General features: G+C 40.0%; 1 protein-coding gene across 1 annotated transcript in view; it reads right to left on the bottom strand.

Moving 5' to 3' along the window:
* Positions 1-359: 359 nt before the first annotated feature.
* Positions 360-17461, bottom strand: part of LOC122667765 (exocyst complex component SEC5A-like) — a 35565-nt gene continuing 18463 nt past the window's right edge. The window contains exons 14-21 of the mRNA XM_043864177.1: positions 14803-14921; positions 14472-14706; positions 13369-13462; positions 7180-7257; positions 7001-7057; positions 1879-2028; positions 970-1185; positions 360-756 (exon numbers count right to left, since the gene is read on the bottom strand). Of these exons, the coding sequence (XP_043720112.1) occupies positions 541-756; positions 970-1185; positions 1879-2028; positions 7001-7057; positions 7180-7257; positions 13369-13462; positions 14472-14706; positions 14803-14921 (1165 nt within the window). The 3' untranslated portion in view covers positions 360-540. The remainder of the gene's footprint in view (positions 757-969; positions 1186-1878; positions 2029-7000; positions 7058-7179; positions 7258-13368; positions 13463-14471; positions 14707-14802; positions 14922-17461) is intronic.

Consider the following 17461-nt stretch of genomic DNA (forward strand, 5'->3'; position numbering starts at 1 on the left):
GTTATGCTTCAAGTACATAAAAAATCCGTCCTTTTGGCCATAAACGCCCCATAATCTTCAAGAGTATCCAAGAAAAGGTTTCTTGAATCAGTCCCACCAGCAAGTATCTACTGATCCCTCAGACCCTAAAATAGCTACAATATCCCTCCAACAACTGCTTTTGGAACCATCAGAGAACATTGATGCATGAGATCTTTTCTATTATACGCTGATGCATGAGATCTTTAGAGGGCGAGGGACCTTCAGAGGAGAGGTTGATAATATGTACTAGACTACTAGTGTCTCACTAAAGACATACCAGGTTCTTGATCACTGTGCTGCTTAAAACATTAGTCAGAAAATGAGCGAGACCAACCATCAAATAAGAGCTGATATATTGAGAAACAACATCGTCGAATAATGCTCTTCTAAGCATCAGCAATACAGCCCCACTGGGAACAACCAGGGCACCAAAAGAATGGACACAGAAAAATTAAAAATAAATTATTACAACATAAATTACATTGGCATAATGAGGAAAAAGGACTTGAGAATTGACCATCATCTACGTCGATGCCGGGAGTAACCTGGGGATTCAACAGGTTGTGCTTTGAAACTTCTTGGTGAATCCACTGATCCCCTAAAGGAAGCATAAGCAGCTTTAGCTGGTTCTGGAACTGAGTCCAATGGAATTGACTCCGCAAAGCATGCTGTGTTGATGCGAGTCCTCTCAAGCTCTGCTTGAAGCAGCTCAGAGCTATACTGCTGGGCGAGAGCCTGTGGCGAACATGAAACACGTTATTGTACTGCACAACCAGCCCAATTCAATGGTCTATATATGGATAGATTTATAACAACCATAAGAGTAATATCTAGAGAACTCAGAAGGATCAGAGAGTCCGAGATCATCTGCCCCGGGCACTTGCAAATCCACTGTGTATTGATGTCTCCAGAATCCACAAGGGAGTACAAAAGGGTGAAAGTTCTTACTATTAGATCATCTGGTGACACAGTCATTCCTTGCTGTCTTTCATCCACAAGTGCGTCTTCACTCCCACGAGTTGGCCTGCGATGATGCCCTGGATTCTCAGAAGACTCTGTCACACACTCAGAGGCCTTTTCCAACAAAACTCCTTGTAGAGATTTAAGAGACTCACTTGCTTCAGGCGTAAAATATGGATTCAATATGGTTTCAAAATATTCAAGCTGCATACATTAAAAAAGTAATAATTCTCAGCATCTCAATCATTATTTACTGAAAACTAAGGTCAAGAGGGAGTAACTCTCTCAAGTATCCTGTCTTGATTCTTGCTTTCAAGAATTTTTGGCAAGAAAATTAATAGGAGATTTCAAACTTCATGTTTACACAGGGATTATATCAACTATAAACATCAAAACAATGTCAATCTCATTATATTTTACAACACATTTGAACAACTTTCCTTTTTTTTTTTTGGGGGGGGGGGGGGGGACAAAATTGGTTAGGGGATTCTGAATATTCTCAGGTCAACCTGAAAACAGACTTGCTACACATTTATTATTTTCGTAACTAGAAGTAATATTGCAGAAGTCACGAAAATATCAAAATGTTGCAAAAAGAGGGCGTTTTTCAACCTTCAGTGGTTATTTCCTTTCTTTTGTTTTTTGTGGTTGCATTCCGGTGTTTTACTCATGAGCAAGTGCAGAAAATGCTTTAGTGAGTATAAAGGAATATCAAGTATAACATGAAGTATATTAATCTCTAGCAACAGTTAAAAAAATATGGATGCAGTAGAAACAGATCATATTCTGAATGATCAGCAGTTGATTTCTCTCTCGCGCGTTCTCCTTTTTCCTTTTCTTTTCTTTTTAATATTTTGTGTGGAAAATGGACTCATGTTCATGCTGAAATTCATTCACCTCAAGCATGAGCTGACAGAAACCATTCGTATCTAACGACTTGAGATCTTTGGTTTTGTTTTCATGGAAAAGGCTGAGGAAAGTATCAATCAGGCCCTCCACAAGAATACCCAGTGTCTTATCCAACAGGGGCTTAGCACCAGCAAAAACCTGCAATGAAGAGATCATTCCATTGTCAGGACCAAATGTGGAAATAGCTTGACCATGACCATGTGTCTGTGCATATTAACAAAGAGGGAGAGAGTGAGAGACGGCAATTTCATGTTCTATCCCAAATATGCTGAAACATGGGAAAAAGAAAATAAAAAGGTATTACAGCTTATGCAGGACAGTCCTCCAAGGTGCCAGTTGCCAAATAGAGATCTTTGGGACTCTTATCACTCTATCGAGAAAAGGGGGGGCAAAAATACATCACTCCAAGTGTTATATAATTTAGAATCTTTATCTCAATTGTCACTATTAAATATTAATTATAAGAGCTGCAGTGGCTGGGCTTAAGCTATGGGTGTTTGCTTGTAATATAGTTTTATTACTTAGGCCCATTAGTTGGTCCTTAAGTCAAAACTCATAAGCCATTTGAGATTTACTATTAGATTAGTAATCATTACTGGCCATGCTGCTTCGTGCAATTGTAAGAAGCTTGGACTGCCAGTGTGAAAACACAGTTCAAGTCTGAAGACGGCCACATTGAGCAAAACAGAGCCTAAAGTTAGGACCAACTATAGTGGACCCTATGGACACAGGACTTGCACCAGGTATATGGGCCCTCTAATTAGATTAGGAAATTTTTTGTCAAAATGGGTTTTCAAGTGACTCAATTACATAACAAATATGCAATACACAACAAATAGTAGAAAGACAGCAGAATACACACACTCAGCTTAATTTAAAAATTGAAACCCATGCTGTCCTGCTACAGTACTTTGGGGCAATTTTATTGATTTTTTTTCCTGAAATCCTTTCAATCTTCTATAATTACTGTTTTCAAGAGGGCCTACAGTTACGAATTATTAGTTATTAGCTGAAATTTGGTTCGAATCTGAGGCCTACATAATAATCTATGATTTTTTTATTGATTTCTGATCTGTTGAAAAACAGCTCAGAATAAGATTATATATATGATCAGTTGGAAATGGGATTAGGTGCTTTTATCTGTTCGGATAAACAGGTCTTCTCAGACCAGTGGCTGCATCAAACGCACCATGCACCAACCTAAGTTTCACTGTCCATGCAAATATGTAATTCTACAAAAACAAAAAAGATATTTGGCCTTAGTTGTGGCCCATTTCCTTAAAGAAAACTTCCAGACTTAAGAAGCAGCTTAAAGAAACTATAGTCATAATTCTAAATCTCGATGAAATTTCACCAAAATCTCGCTTTTTCTCTAATTTCGAACCTACCGTAACGAAATGGTAGGCGAATCACAGGTCATGCATTGTTTCAGTCGGTGTTTTGTTAGTTTCAGAGAAATTTGGGTATGTTAAGCGTCGTTACTGATCACTAAAATATACCCTTTCGATCTTCTCGAGGGATGAATGGCTAGGGGAACAGGCAATGAATGACCTTCTAGAAAGGCTTTCTCTTCTGCAAAAGAAGAATGATAGGAGGGTTCATCTTGATTGCATTAATGCTCCTAATTCTTTCCATGAATGTGTGTGATGCAGGTTCACATAGAAATTGGCTTATTTCTTTAGAAATAGGCCTAGGGTTGGATTATATACATGTTGGGCCTTTGTTCCCAAGGGTTTTCTATGTATTAGGCCACTTCAATGAGCCTAAACTAGGGGTACATAAGTTGCATACGGGATTAACCCAATAATTAGATTATTTTTATGGTTTTTTAATTGAACCGGTTCAAATTGATTACATCCAATTGGTTCAATTTAAGTGATCATGTGACAACTTAAGTGGTCATGTGATGTAAGTTGGGCTGGATTAGGACTCTATAAGTCCAGCCATGTTTTGAGTCTATTTCTTTTAGTATTTTAGTTTCCTAGTTAGTTAAAGTTACCTAATAGGTTAAAGATTGGGTTAGGCCTTTCTTTTTTAGTGTAGGAGTCTAATTTTGAGTCTTTTATATAAGGTTGTAAAGGGGCCAAGTATTGAATACGAATTTGATTAATAAAAACTCAGCTTTATGCTTTGCTGCCTTTGCTGCTGCTGCCATTGCTCCCTTTGTGTGAGTGTTGCCTTGTGGATCTCAAGGTGCTAGGGTGAGTGGACTCTCACGACTCCTTGCGTCTGTCCAGTACCGGGAGGTTCTTCTTCTTCTTCATTCAAGCTTCTTCAAGCTGCTGCTGCTGCTGCTGCCTCTGAAGGAGATCAAACCAGTAAGTAATTTTAGTTTCTTGCATATATCCTTCCCCTCTTCATCCTCTAACCTAATCCATCCTTTCCCCATCGACCCAATCAGATCACTACAGCCAGCCTTCCATCCCCTCCATTGAACCTGCAACTATTCCTTCGAATTTTAGCTTGATCCCCAAGCTCACCTTCCAACCATCAGATCTGTGCCAAACTTCAAGCAAACATCCCTCCTTCTCCCTCCTACACTCGATCCAAATTTGAGTCCCATACCATCTAAACCCTAGTTTTCAGCCTAGATCCTTAAACCTAAAACCCGAAACCCTAACCCTAATTCTGCAAAATTTTCAAACTTAACCAAATGCAATTATTTTTATCCCATAATAATCCCCTAGACCTGCATATTAAAGCCATATAAGACCCATTCCCAATTTCCCATCCTAAACCCTAGAATTAACCTAAAACCTAGTGCTGTCCATTCGAACCAGCAACCCCTTTTGCTATTGATCCTGTTATCTGGCTCCTAGTAGCTCTCCTACCTATCTAGGACTACATTAGTGTGGAGTATTGCTTTAGAAGCCTAGCGGAAGCCAAGGTTCGGATCAAGGTGATAGATTATGTCGATGATTGTGACAAAGGAGAAGAAGATTTGGAAGAGGTTTTCAGTGATGAAGGTGAAAAAGTAATGGATGAGGATGGTAGTTTTGAAGATGAAGTTGTAGAGGTTGTCAGCGATGAAGAAGAGCTAGAAGAAGAAGCTGCAGATCTAGAAGAAGATACCAGTCGTTCGAATAGTGTTCTAGCGAGCTTGGGGCCTGCTAGTTCAGGTAAGGACGTCAAAGCAGTGGTTGAAGGCGTTGTCAGTGATGTAGCAATGGTTGAAGGAGTTGTTAGTGATGAAGTTGAAGAGGCTAGATCTACGTTGGGAGTGTCTCCCAACGTTGAGGCATTTCCTCCTGTGTCTGTGTGGAATGGAGTCGAAGGAGTTGTTGAAGGTGGCATTAGTGGGGCGCTCCTTGAAGCAGGCTCATTGCTTGGACATGGTGTCTCTAGCTTGGTGCAGGATGTTCCCAGGTCGGGTAGCCCGTGTGAGAGCTCAGGGGGACATTGGGCGTCCCTTTTCTTGTCTCTTTTGTCTTGCCAGGACAGTTTCAAGTTACACTACGTAGCTCCTCCATCTATTAATGGAAAACCGGTGACCGCTGCCCAGAAAATGTGTTGCAAGCGGAGGTGGTTAAGTGGAGTAATACGCTTGTAGGGTACTTTCTGGGTTGTCATCTGCCGTTTCTCTTGGTGCGTGATAGTCAGTTGGAACAGTGGAAGATCTCTGGGGAGCCGTGGATACACCCTTCCTGACAATGGCCACTTCATATTCCATCTTTAAATCGGAAGAGGATGGGTTGCGGATTCTTGAAGGTGGTCTTTGGTTCGTTCAGAGGAAGTCCATTATCCTCCAGCCATGGTCCCCCCCTAGTTTCATTCAAGCATATTTCAGTCAAATCCATCCCTGTTTGGGTTAATTTACCAAAACTCCCCTTCCACGTCTGGACTGAAGATGCTCTGAGTGCTATAGGGAGTACTATTGGAGTTCCATCATTCTCGGACAAATGGAACAGGTCTCAAGAGCGTCTATCTTTTGCTCGTTTATGCATTGAAATCTCGGCTATTACGGAGCTTTTGAACTCCCATCACTGTATTGGCCGAGGGCGGTCAGTCCTTTTCTCAAGAGATCATTTATGACTGGAGACTCCATCGTTGTTCCACTTGTTGTGTCTTTGGCCATACTCATCAGCAGCGTTCGAAGGCTAAAGCTCCGATGGCTTCTCTTTCTATTCCTTCAGGAGTTCTACTCCCTTCTCGGGCTCTCAGTTTGTTCCGGCCAATCTGGCTAAGACCTGTAGAAGAAGAAAGGATAAAAGGTCTCAGTAGAATACTGTGGTTGACCCCTCGATTGTTGTCGTCAATGTCGCCAGAAATAATGTTGCGCCTCCTGCCTCTGACGCTGGTCAGTCAAAGGAGCAGCATGTCTTTGTTGAGGTGGTACCAGAGCCTGGCCATCCATCTCTTCCTACGTCTGCTGCTCCTTCACATTGTGATCACACGACTTTCAGCTCTCCCAAGGAGGCGGGCACTCAGGCCCCTGCTCTCCTTCAATCAATAGGTTTGCCTCATTGGATTTGTCGAAGGAAGCGAGCCTCATGGCCTATCAATCTCTTGTTCAGCCAGGTGCCCTTGAAAAGCAACCTCTTCACCTTGTGACTGACTATTCTCTGTCAAGCAACGAGAAGATTTTGCCTCTAAGCATGGATATCAGAGGTCATGCCCTCTACCAATGGCATTTCAGGCCTTTTTACTCCTGGGTAGTGCACTTCTGTTGTATTTGGATCTGATTGCCATGTTGTGGTTTGGCTTTTCCATATTTTTTAGTTTGTTGTGGTGTCTAGGGCCTTATAATTGGGCTTCAGCTTGTTTGTTCTCCTCCCCCCCCCCCTCTTTTTTTTCTTCTTTCCTTTGGTATTGAATCTTTTACTCATTCCAAAAAAAAAAGTTTGACTAAAGTTCAGAGCCTAATATGGCCATTTGCCCACCGAAACAGCTAACTGAAACAGTCTGACAAAAATAGACTGTTTTGGCAGTATATCACTCATTCCGGTCCGACTGAAATGGCCTACCAAAATGAGTTTTCGAACTATGACTAGTCACAGCTTCATTTTCTAGTATTCATATAGACAGTGAATATACAATGCTTGTATATGAAGGGAATACAAGTGAACTGCTGGATTGGCTTCCAATTTCCAAAAAAATGTGCACAAAATACCTCTGCATGCACAGCTACCAGAGTGTGAAGTAACTCCACAGCTGCATCTCGCACACCCTGCAAATGTAGAGCAACTCGTGAGCATTTTATAGATCGAAATAAATTTGGTATACCAGAACTATCTGAATGAAAGGAAAAGAAAAAGGATCCAACTAATATGACTTCTGCTAACTCTTTACTTTGACAGCAGGTGCCCCTCCCCATTGCACTCCAGCATCCAATAAATAATTTATTGCAGCCGTCCTAATCAAATTTGCCTGGTAACAGAGCACAGCAAAACTGACATAAAAACCACAAAAAAAGCCATTTAACCAATGTAAGATACACAGTTATGAAGTATTTAACTTTGAGTTTCTGATTTGTTAGAACATTGTATAACAATCCAAAGTATATAAAAGATAACTTGAAGCATGAATACTGTCAAAGTGTGTACCGCAGGGTTATAGTTAACTCTGTTTTAGTTGTGTTGGGTGTTGATCACGATAGGGGGAAGTGTCCCTATTGTGGCAGTTTGGATCTCTTCTTTCGTTCTCTCTCTCTCTCTCTCACTTCCTCTTCTCTTCTTCAACCTTGGTGAGGACTTTTTTTTTTTTTTGGTTTCTCTCCTGTTACAAATACTATGTCCAATATGTTCCACAACTTAAGCCATGAATCCAACCAACCTCCCACAAACCCCAGAGGGGGGGGGGGCCTTGAATTAGGAAAGGCAAAATCATTATGCTAATGGATGGAATACAAACAAGCTTTTTGACAAGATCTATAATCAGTGGAGTTATGGTTTTTGAACTGATAGGTTCCTAAATGAGTTTTTAGAACAAAATTCTGTTGCACAGAAACACCTTTAACTTAAAATTTGTGGGACATTTTGGTCCCCTTCAAATGGGAAGTGTCAGAAAACTTTGAAATGTGTGGATTTTAGAAAGAGTATAATCTGAATTTCATAACTTAATGAAACACTAAAAGAGATAAAACTGCACACTCGAGACTAAAATTCTTGCAGAATGCAACCATGCAATAGGTAGGCTGTTTAGCGGACAGCAATAACTTCTTGAAAGGCAAAGTAATGTAATACAAGAGAAACAAACCTACACAACAAAACCAAGGACCACAAAAAACACAACACAAAATGGGGATTGCTTGAACCAACAGATTTATGAGCTGAAACCCATCATTAGAATTAGTATTGCATAGTTGACTATAAGAATATAAGTTGTGTTCAAGTGGCAGCTCTATTCGAGGTCATACTTGATATAAGGCCTAAGCTATACATTTCATTCCTCACCACTTCTCCTAAGGTGAGGAACCCAATCATGTCACCCAAAAAAAAAACTTGGCTATACCATACAGATCTGCAAAAAGAATACACAATGTACCCTCTAGGACATTAATTGTGCAAAATTGTAAACTCCCATCTATTCCTACGGTCAGTATAAGAAATGCTCCCAAAAAGCATTATGCATAAACCCAGAAAAACAAATAAGTTTTCATCAGATGACCACCAACCCCATAAGCTGCTTTGCTGTAGCTTCCTAAGATGTGTTTATCATGCTCTCCCTATATACACCAACATATGACGCCAGATAATAGGCACCAAAGAATTATTCTCTTCAGCCACAAGCCAATGATTTACATCCCAAAATCAACTCCTTCAATTTGCTTGGCCAAATATGGAAAGAGTTAAGGAATTAAGACAGTACCTAACGTGCAGATGTGCTGTGTAAATGTAGCTGATTGCCAACTCAGCATCCCTAGAAGTAAGACGCATACATTTGGAATATGATCAAAAAGTTTTTTTTTTCTTTGACAACTAACAAAATTTACTGAGAAAGTGGAGAAGAAAAACAAAGCTAGAATACAACAGCATCAACCAAAGCTGGTTAGAAACCCTCAAAGAGGGACTGCACAATAGGAAGGGAGGCCTAAATACAGTGTCCTTAGAAACCCCCAGTTCATTAATATAAAGAGCTCAAGCCTTCCTTATCAGATGCATGTATCCCCATGAACCATCAACCACTGAACAAAGCCAACCAATCATCTATTTGGAGTCATCTTAGATGATCATCTCGTCCTCTCTGACAAGCAATCTGGATACCTTGAATGGCTGTTTTAATTCAGAAGTAATTAAATCACAAGGTCCAAATGGACCTGAAAAAGCTATAAGAACTGAACTGTCATGATCTCTAAAACTACTCCAATTCCAGTCGAACCCGGATTACCCATTGAGCTATCATCCGTGTTCAACTTGATTACATTCAGGGGAGGGGGATGCCACATATGTTGAATACAATCCTGCTATGCAGCAGATGAAGCAACTAGCTCCCAGTTTCTTAAGAAGTCATTAACTGAGTCTGAGATAACAAGGATCAACACCTTCTTGATCAGGTGCTCCATTGTTGAGTGTCTATCCAAAATACAATCCCTAAGAACAAAGAGATTTTACTAGGAAGATAACTGTTCCATTTTATTCTGTCCTAATCACTTAATTGATTCGACCTGACTAAACTAAGCCTTATCTCAACTAAATGGGATCGGCCATATGAATCCTGTTTCACAGTTTATAACTATATTCAGAGCCATAAATGTCCAGGATTCATGCTAGAAGGTTTGGTTAAGGTTTTTATATTGCCAGTTGTCAACCTGATGCACCAACTCTTCTCCATTACTGGGGCTTGGGACTAGCAGCACAAACTACAGCGGCAGAGTTTTATCCTAATCATTTCTGTCACTGAAAAAGTAGTAGTACATGAATTTACATAAGAAACCATTCTTACCAGCTGCCACGGCCTCTTATGCCTTCCACCCAGGTCAATAACTACTCTCTTAAGAGTAACCAAGAATTCAACAAACTACTGAATTTCCCAACCTCCAACGGAACATCTCAAGGTTGGAGTCTATGTAGCAGTCCTCAAGATCAATAAATAAATACAGCACTGAAGATCCTCTGGCAAGCACTTATATGCAATAGGATAGGATAACAAGCTCCCATAATATAAAATTTGTTTTTTAATCACTCGCTCACAGACAGATAGGCCGCTGAAAAGAAGCACGCTCCACCCCTTCCATGGCCCTTTCTCATAGGATCAGTTCACCAGATATGCGGTTTCTGATACGTCTTCTCTATAAGCTTTAATCTTCCTCCCCAAACATCCAAAACAGCTAAGTGGAGCTTTACTTGAGTTTTTTTTCCAACTTCTCAAACTACTGCCAGATATGGGTAACCAATCTCATACTCCATTCGAATTTTTTAAATGAAAAATTAACTAGCATGCATGATAAATGATAATGTGTAGTTATTCACATGGCTCTTTGATGCAGAAGCCAAGTTGTTTGGCAAGAAATACTTTAAGAAATCACATGGGAAAAGGACTGGTTCACTTCACCAATTGGTGGACCAACCCCATGGGCCATAGGGTCAACCAACTTTAAATTGGGCCAGCCCAACTGGGCTGGGAGTTGCTGGGTCTCTCAAACCCAGAATCGTGGGGGGTAAACTTGTGAAGTTTTTGATAAAAAAAATTGTAATTCAAGTGAGGATCGATTGTCACTTATAGTGGTCCCCACTTGAGGAGTGAAGTATTTATTTTATTTCTAAGTTAGTCGGCCAGTAATTAGAGTAGTTTAATTTTTTAGAATGAGTTAATAAGTCAAGTTTCTACTTTTGTTTTACTTGAGGAGCAAGTCTTTGCCCTCTACTTATTGTATAGGCTATCCAAGCCTCTCCCACGATTTTCCAGTTGAATGAAATTAGTATTGCTTTGCTGCAACTATGAATTTTCTATCAGGTTTGTGTGAAAACTAGAAGGGCTGAAGGAGCCTGGCTTTGAGAGCCTAATCCACCTATCCCTTCAACCTTCTAATTTCTATTTCCCTATCTTCTCTCTCTCTCTCCATCCATCCCTGCCCCTGCTGTGATTTGTGACTGCTCAACCATTGATGAAGACCACTCAAGTGCCTCTACTGCTGCTCCAGTGCTGCTGCTGCTGTTGCTGATCAATCAAGGATGCTCCACCTCCTGCAGATTCCAGTTCTGCTACAATTTGACTGCAAACTTCAAGGCCCCATAACTCCATATTCCCTCCTCAGTTTCTACAGAGATTGGAGCAACAAAGTCCCCACACCAGGCTGTACACTTGATCCTGGTTTGGTGACCAGACTCCCACTGCTTTGCAAGATCCAGCCAAACCTTCTATATTGGTGACACCCCTGCAACTCCCAATTCTGCCATCAGAATTGTACGAAATTTTCAGCAAAGGATCACCTCCATAGGACCTCTACTCGATCCAAGTATTGGACCAAGTTACTGACTGGTTTGGTTTCTACAGCTAAGTCTCCTACTTTCTAATTTGGTGATTTTTCTGTTTGATTGTTTCTAGCCATCCCAATTGGCACCAATTTTGGGAGTGACCTGTGCTGGTTCAGACTTGAACTCGACCTTGATATTGGCCCATTCTGCTGGCTGAAACCTGAGTTCCAGCACCACCCTATATTTCTGAACCTGTGTGGTTATCATCCTATACTTGGGTCGTTCATTGGTTTTTGTGGGTTTATTTTGGGACTAAATCTAACCTAGCTTTAGTCTTACATTACTCTTCCCTTCCAAACCTTCCAACAATTTGATAACCACTGCTGCATCAAGCTCCTAATTAATCAGGGGCATCCAAGGAGCAATGAAAGTTGATTTTCTACCCTAGTTTCTAAATCTCGGTTTCGAGGCCGGTTTCGACCCTGACCGAAACCGAGATTTCCCACGTTTCAACCAAAACCTGGTATTTTCTGGGCCAAACTTGAAATGTCATGGGCTGGTCCAAACTGATCAAAACTGAGCTGGTCCAAACTGGTCGAAACTTAGTACGAAACAGTTTTGACCGAGATTAAGAACCAGCTTGAAGCTTGAGTTGTATCTAGAATAGAAAGGGGGATTAAAGATTAGCCCACCTTTTAACTCCCAGAGCTTTTGAACTCTATTTATCGGAATGTATAACTCACTCGATCCATAACCACAGAACAAAATCCATTAGGAGTGAGCAAAGTAACCCGGTTATAAGGTTTTCGCATCATCACACCCCAACCATCGGATCCAACTCTCAACTGTAGGTGACCCCAGACTGTTTTATTCCAACATTACCCAAGTGTCAAACCTATTGGGTTTTTCAATTTCACCTCTTCTAGTTTTCCTTCTTCAAGTAGGAAAAGGTATGTACATAAAGACCATATTAATCACCCCATGACTTTTCATATTATCAAAATCCCCATTTAAATATCTTCCTTTTTCATGCTGTTTAAACAATTTACAGACCATGATAATCATCCCACTGCTGTAGTGTAGGTCAAATCATCAAAATAGCAGATCAAATATCTTGTTTGCCTAGACGTTTCTGCACTTCTTGTATCTGCTATACTACTGACTTTCCCTCAGCACGCCATAACTCCAATTCCTATCAAATATAAAACTAAAACCTCCAATTTGTACACCACTTTATAGAATCTAGTGACATGTTCAATCTCCTGTCACCTTCATGTGATAACTGCCTGTACAGTTCATCTACGGTAACTGATGGAAGTAGTACAATTCCCCTCTCCACTAATGGAGTTGGGAGTCTAACTCCCACATGTGATAACTGCCTGTACAGTTCATCTACGGTAACTGATGGAAGTAGTACAATTACCCTCTCCACTAATGGAGTTGGGAGTCTAACTCGCACTGCTAATAACCAAGTGAACAATGCTTTCCAATTCCAACTCAACAGTAAACCCAAACCCTTTATTCAAGTAATTTAGTGCAACAATTAACCATGGGATTATGGGATTCTGCTAATCCACAGCATTTCACCAACATGTCGTGCATCTTAGTTATGAGGCACTCATCATGCAAGGTAGAACTACTAAGATTCACTCCCTGATGAGTGATAAGGTCCTTGTGGTCCAAAACATAATTATGTCAAAAATGAGGTCGAACTAATACGTATACAAACCTACACAGAATAAACAGAGGGCTCAAAAATCTAAGACATAATAAAGCAAAGATCATGTCGGGCAAACGTGGGTAGATTGGGCCTGGAATTAGTCGTACACCTACATAAGAATCCCCATTTTAGTTTTAAGTCAGCCAAACACGGATACTAAGAGAAATTGCTGCTGCTTTAGCAACTACAACACTTACACTAAAGTAGATGAGACTAACAAGTTGCCTGAATACTGGACTTGATTTGCATCCATTAATAAGGTAAAGCTACTCTATGCCTCTGTTGAAATTTCAAATCCTTTATAGTTCACCAATAAACATTAAGGACCTACTTCTTAAATGATTCCCACATTGGTAAGTTAAAAAAAGTCAATGAACATTCTAAAGGCATTTTAAGGATTTATACCTTTGCAAAAGTATACTGTGCCAAGACTTTCTCTTCAAGTGCAGAGAAAGACATTACCAAATCACGTACATCACTGTCCCCCTCATCTTTATCCCTGCAGCATTGGATCCCAAGTATAACATAATCAGCATAATCTGCCAACAGGAAAGTCATTAAACTTACAATTTCTTTTTTTTTTTTTTTGGGTGAATAAATATTCATTACAAACAGGGGGGAAAGGGACTAGAGTGGGAAGCATCCAACCAGTAAGATAAGAGTATGAATTAAAAGTGAAAACTGTTACTGGGACCGAAACTATTTTTAGTTGTTGAGGCCCTAGAAATTCTGAAAGCCTTCATTCTGCCAGATATAAAATTTTATTTTCTGCTCCACCAATGCTTCACTATTTTTTTGTTTCTGCTGTACAACAAATGACCCTAAGGGACAAGTGAGATCTGGTGCAGGACTGCAGGTTGAAGTCTAAACGAGGGCAAAACAGGAAACTGCATGGATTGAGTTATGAAAACAAAAAAGAAACAAAGATGCACATTTGAACAATGATATGATCTTGGAGAGAGAAAAAAAAAAGATGGAACATGAAACAAGAACCATGAATCCAAACTAGCCTTAGAGGTTTCTCATAAAGACTGAGAGTAGTGTTTGAAGAAAGCAGGCCCAGAAAATAACAAAGTGAAAAACTATTATATGGTTCTTAGAAAGTTGTTGGCCAATTCATCCTTTCAGATGCAAATATTTGATCAACTAGGCTAATGATAGTCTTGCTTTGTTTTCTTTGCCTTTGGCTGGTACTTTTAGAAGGGGCCAGGAGGAAGGATGGAGCTGGATGAGGGTTCACTAGTTTTTGGTGGTGGTTGTTTTGGGAATGGTTCTAAGGTTCTCTAGCTCTTGTTGGGGTGGAAGAGGGAGTTGTTTCCTTTGAGGCCTCCCTCGTGGTGTTGTGTTGTGTTCTTCATTATTCTCTTTTCCATTGTTATTCTTTATTTTCCCTCTTTATAAAACTTCAGTTCTTCTATCCAGGAAAAGAGGGGGGGGGGAACAAGGGTAATAATTGACATTCAGCATCTTTTTACTTAAACGGGAAAAAGGACGAAAGAGTCAATTACCTAGGCTGCAGCCAGATATATTTGTACTTCTTGTACAACTCATGTGAAAGCTCATCTTTACAATATCCAATATTACTTAACACTATCAACAGCTTTTGATGAGGATCACAAACAACATTGCCAGGGTGAAGACCACGAGCTTTTGCTTGAGGTTGTAAATATCCATTTTCTACATTTGAAGTTTCTTGATTCAATTTATTCTGAGAAACTTCAACTCCAATATTTTCCAGATGAGCTGACAGATGTGAATATGACAATATTCATGTTTTAGTACTGGATAATTCAGGTCAAAATAAAAAATCAATTTATCATAGTGACTGATCCATTATACCTGCAAAATCTACAAAACAGTTCAGAAATGCAAGCCTCACAGATTCTTGAATTTCTTGAAGTAGGAGAAAAATGTTATCTGATTTCTTCGTAGCCTCGCTCCATAGACTCTGAATCATCCTGGAATGCACGAAGAAGAACACTAATGAAATGGTGGGGAAATGTAACTTAAAGAATAGCAGAATAGTCCTTCAACTGCATAAAAATCCAGAATGATCCAAAATTTGCAGACTCCAGAAAGCCATGCTTCTTTGATTTTCATCAAAGATGGAAACAAATTCAGCAGGCAAAACAAAAAACCTTAACCCAAGAGGGATACTGATAAATCAAGTGCATGTAGACATTATGATTAAATCATGATGAATACAGACTGGATGGCATAACGATGTAGTCACCAATGAAAGAACTAAAAACCAAAACAATCAAGTGAATCAAATCATAAAGCCAATAAGAAACTACACTATTAAATGCAGTCTTTTACTGAATCAGCACTCAGTACTTACACCATTAACCTCAAACCCCCCCCCCCCAAAAAAAAAAGATATCACTAACGTGTCTGGCTTAAATAGTTGGACGGTTTGATACGTGCCTAGTCAACCAGCTCATTTTGGTTATTAGGTTAAAAAAAATTGTCCTAGAAGAATTTATGAAGCCGTGCATGGAACAAGTCAACAAGGGCAGGGTCAATCGGTCCTTCATAGTTGACAAAGGAGCTGGACTTGACCAGTGGTTAAAATGCCAATTTCAAAAGCCAACACATGGCCAACCACCTGAAAGAGACAGAAAAGTTCCATTAATTGTTTAGTTGAATTGGCTCGATTTGTTTCTTATATTTTGAATCACATTACTGTATATTTCCAAGTACCCTGAAAGAAAATAAGAAAGAACAAAACATATTTCTTCCACAACTTCAAATGATGTTAATGAGAATTTAGGCTACAACAAAAGGGGCACACTCCGTCACAAGACAAAAGTAATGGCATGTTCCTAAGGATGCATAGTATAGAATACTAGACCCTTTTCCTGGATAAAAGAAAGGAAAGGATTATTAGTACCACAATACTAGACCCAGTATAACTTTAGCAGAATGTACTCTGAGTAATCCTTGTAAAAGTCATTATGTGATTTTACAATTATATCTCAAGAAAACGATATAACATGGATTACAAACAAATATTACTATATCAAAAAGAATTGAAGGGCTATCTGTTATACTTGTACATGGTATACTGAATCAGTGTAGACTCGGTGATGTAAACCCTAAGTCCCTAACCCTGATAAATAGTAGGCAAATTGATTGCTAGGAATTGTGCTGTGTCATGGACCAAATCTGAAGCAGTGATTTGAGGACAGTTTGTAGATTTTTCCTCCTCCTAATAATATTGTTAATTCATTAACACAAGAAAAAAATGAAAGAATGGGTAGATAGGGTGACTGTTTTGAAAAAGACCCCAGAAGGGGAGGGAGCCACCTCACTATACTCTGAAGTTAATTCGAGAGAGAATTTCCATGTCACAAATACGTGGAATGAGAAACCAAAGACTCTCAGTTTCCAACCTAAGTATCCAAAGCTATTAACCAAAAAACATCAGGTCCCATTCATTCACTCTCTCAATCTCACCAAATCCCACTCGATTTAACAGAGCTCATTCCATTTCTTTCACTCACTCCTAGAGAGGTTGAGAGAGATATAGAAGAGGAGGGGCCGGGGGAGAGTAAATCTGTAGGCTACTTAAGTTTTTTTTGCAATTATATCACAAATACTAAAAGAGATGTTTTATATAGAAATATATGAGAGCATGATTTAATAGGAGTAACTGTACCAAGGAAATCAAACTTCCATTCCAAGCATGAAATTACCATGTCTACAAGTGAAAACGAATAAAGGACGTAAAAAAATTTTCTTAATTGACCAGTTGAGGGAAATGCCTTGGGACTGATGAGGTCAAAGAATACATATCATGATATTGTCCACTCTGGGCTGCCCATCGAAGCTAGCTTAATGCCGCCCTCATGGTTTTAAAAGGCCTCATGAGGGAGTGAGGACTCCAATCCTTATAAGGACAACGGTCTTCCCTTCACTCACCAAAGTGGGACTATCTTTAGTCGCCCCTGAGGCTAGTTTTTTCCCACAACAAAGTTCCCTTAGTGAAGGGGAAGAGCGAGTTGCTAGTTTTAACAGCTCGAGCACAGGGGTTCCCACAGACAGCACTAATGATGAGGTCAGGGAATACGTCTCTTGATATTGTCCGCTCTAGGCTGCCCGCTGAAGCTAGCTAAATGTTGCCCCCACGGTTTTAAAAGGCCTCATGAGAAAGTGAGAACTCCAATCCTTATAAGGACCACGGTCTTCCCTTCACTCACCGATGTGGGACTATCTTTAATCGTCCCTGAAGCTAGTTTTTACCCACAACAGGGACCAAAGGTCAGCCATCTAGAGGACCATCACATTCGTTTGGACTCCATGGAATCAAAAGATCCTGAAAAGAAGGCAATGAAATAGGGGCTACCATGTGGTGCAAGGGCATTTTGGGATCCTGAAAAAAAGGCAATGAAATAAGAGCTACCATGTGGTGAAAGTGCTATTTCTTTGGGGGTGGTTGGGGGAGAGGGGGGGGGGGGGAAAGGGTCCTCTGGATGGCTGATCAGAGGGTCCTCCT

The sequence above is a fragment of the Telopea speciosissima genome, chromosome 7, assembly GCF_018873765.1.
Source record: "Telopea speciosissima isolate NSW1024214 ecotype Mountain lineage chromosome 7, Tspe_v1, whole genome shotgun sequence".
NCBI classification, from domain to species: Eukaryota; Viridiplantae; Streptophyta; class Magnoliopsida; order Proteales; family Proteaceae; genus Telopea; species Telopea speciosissima.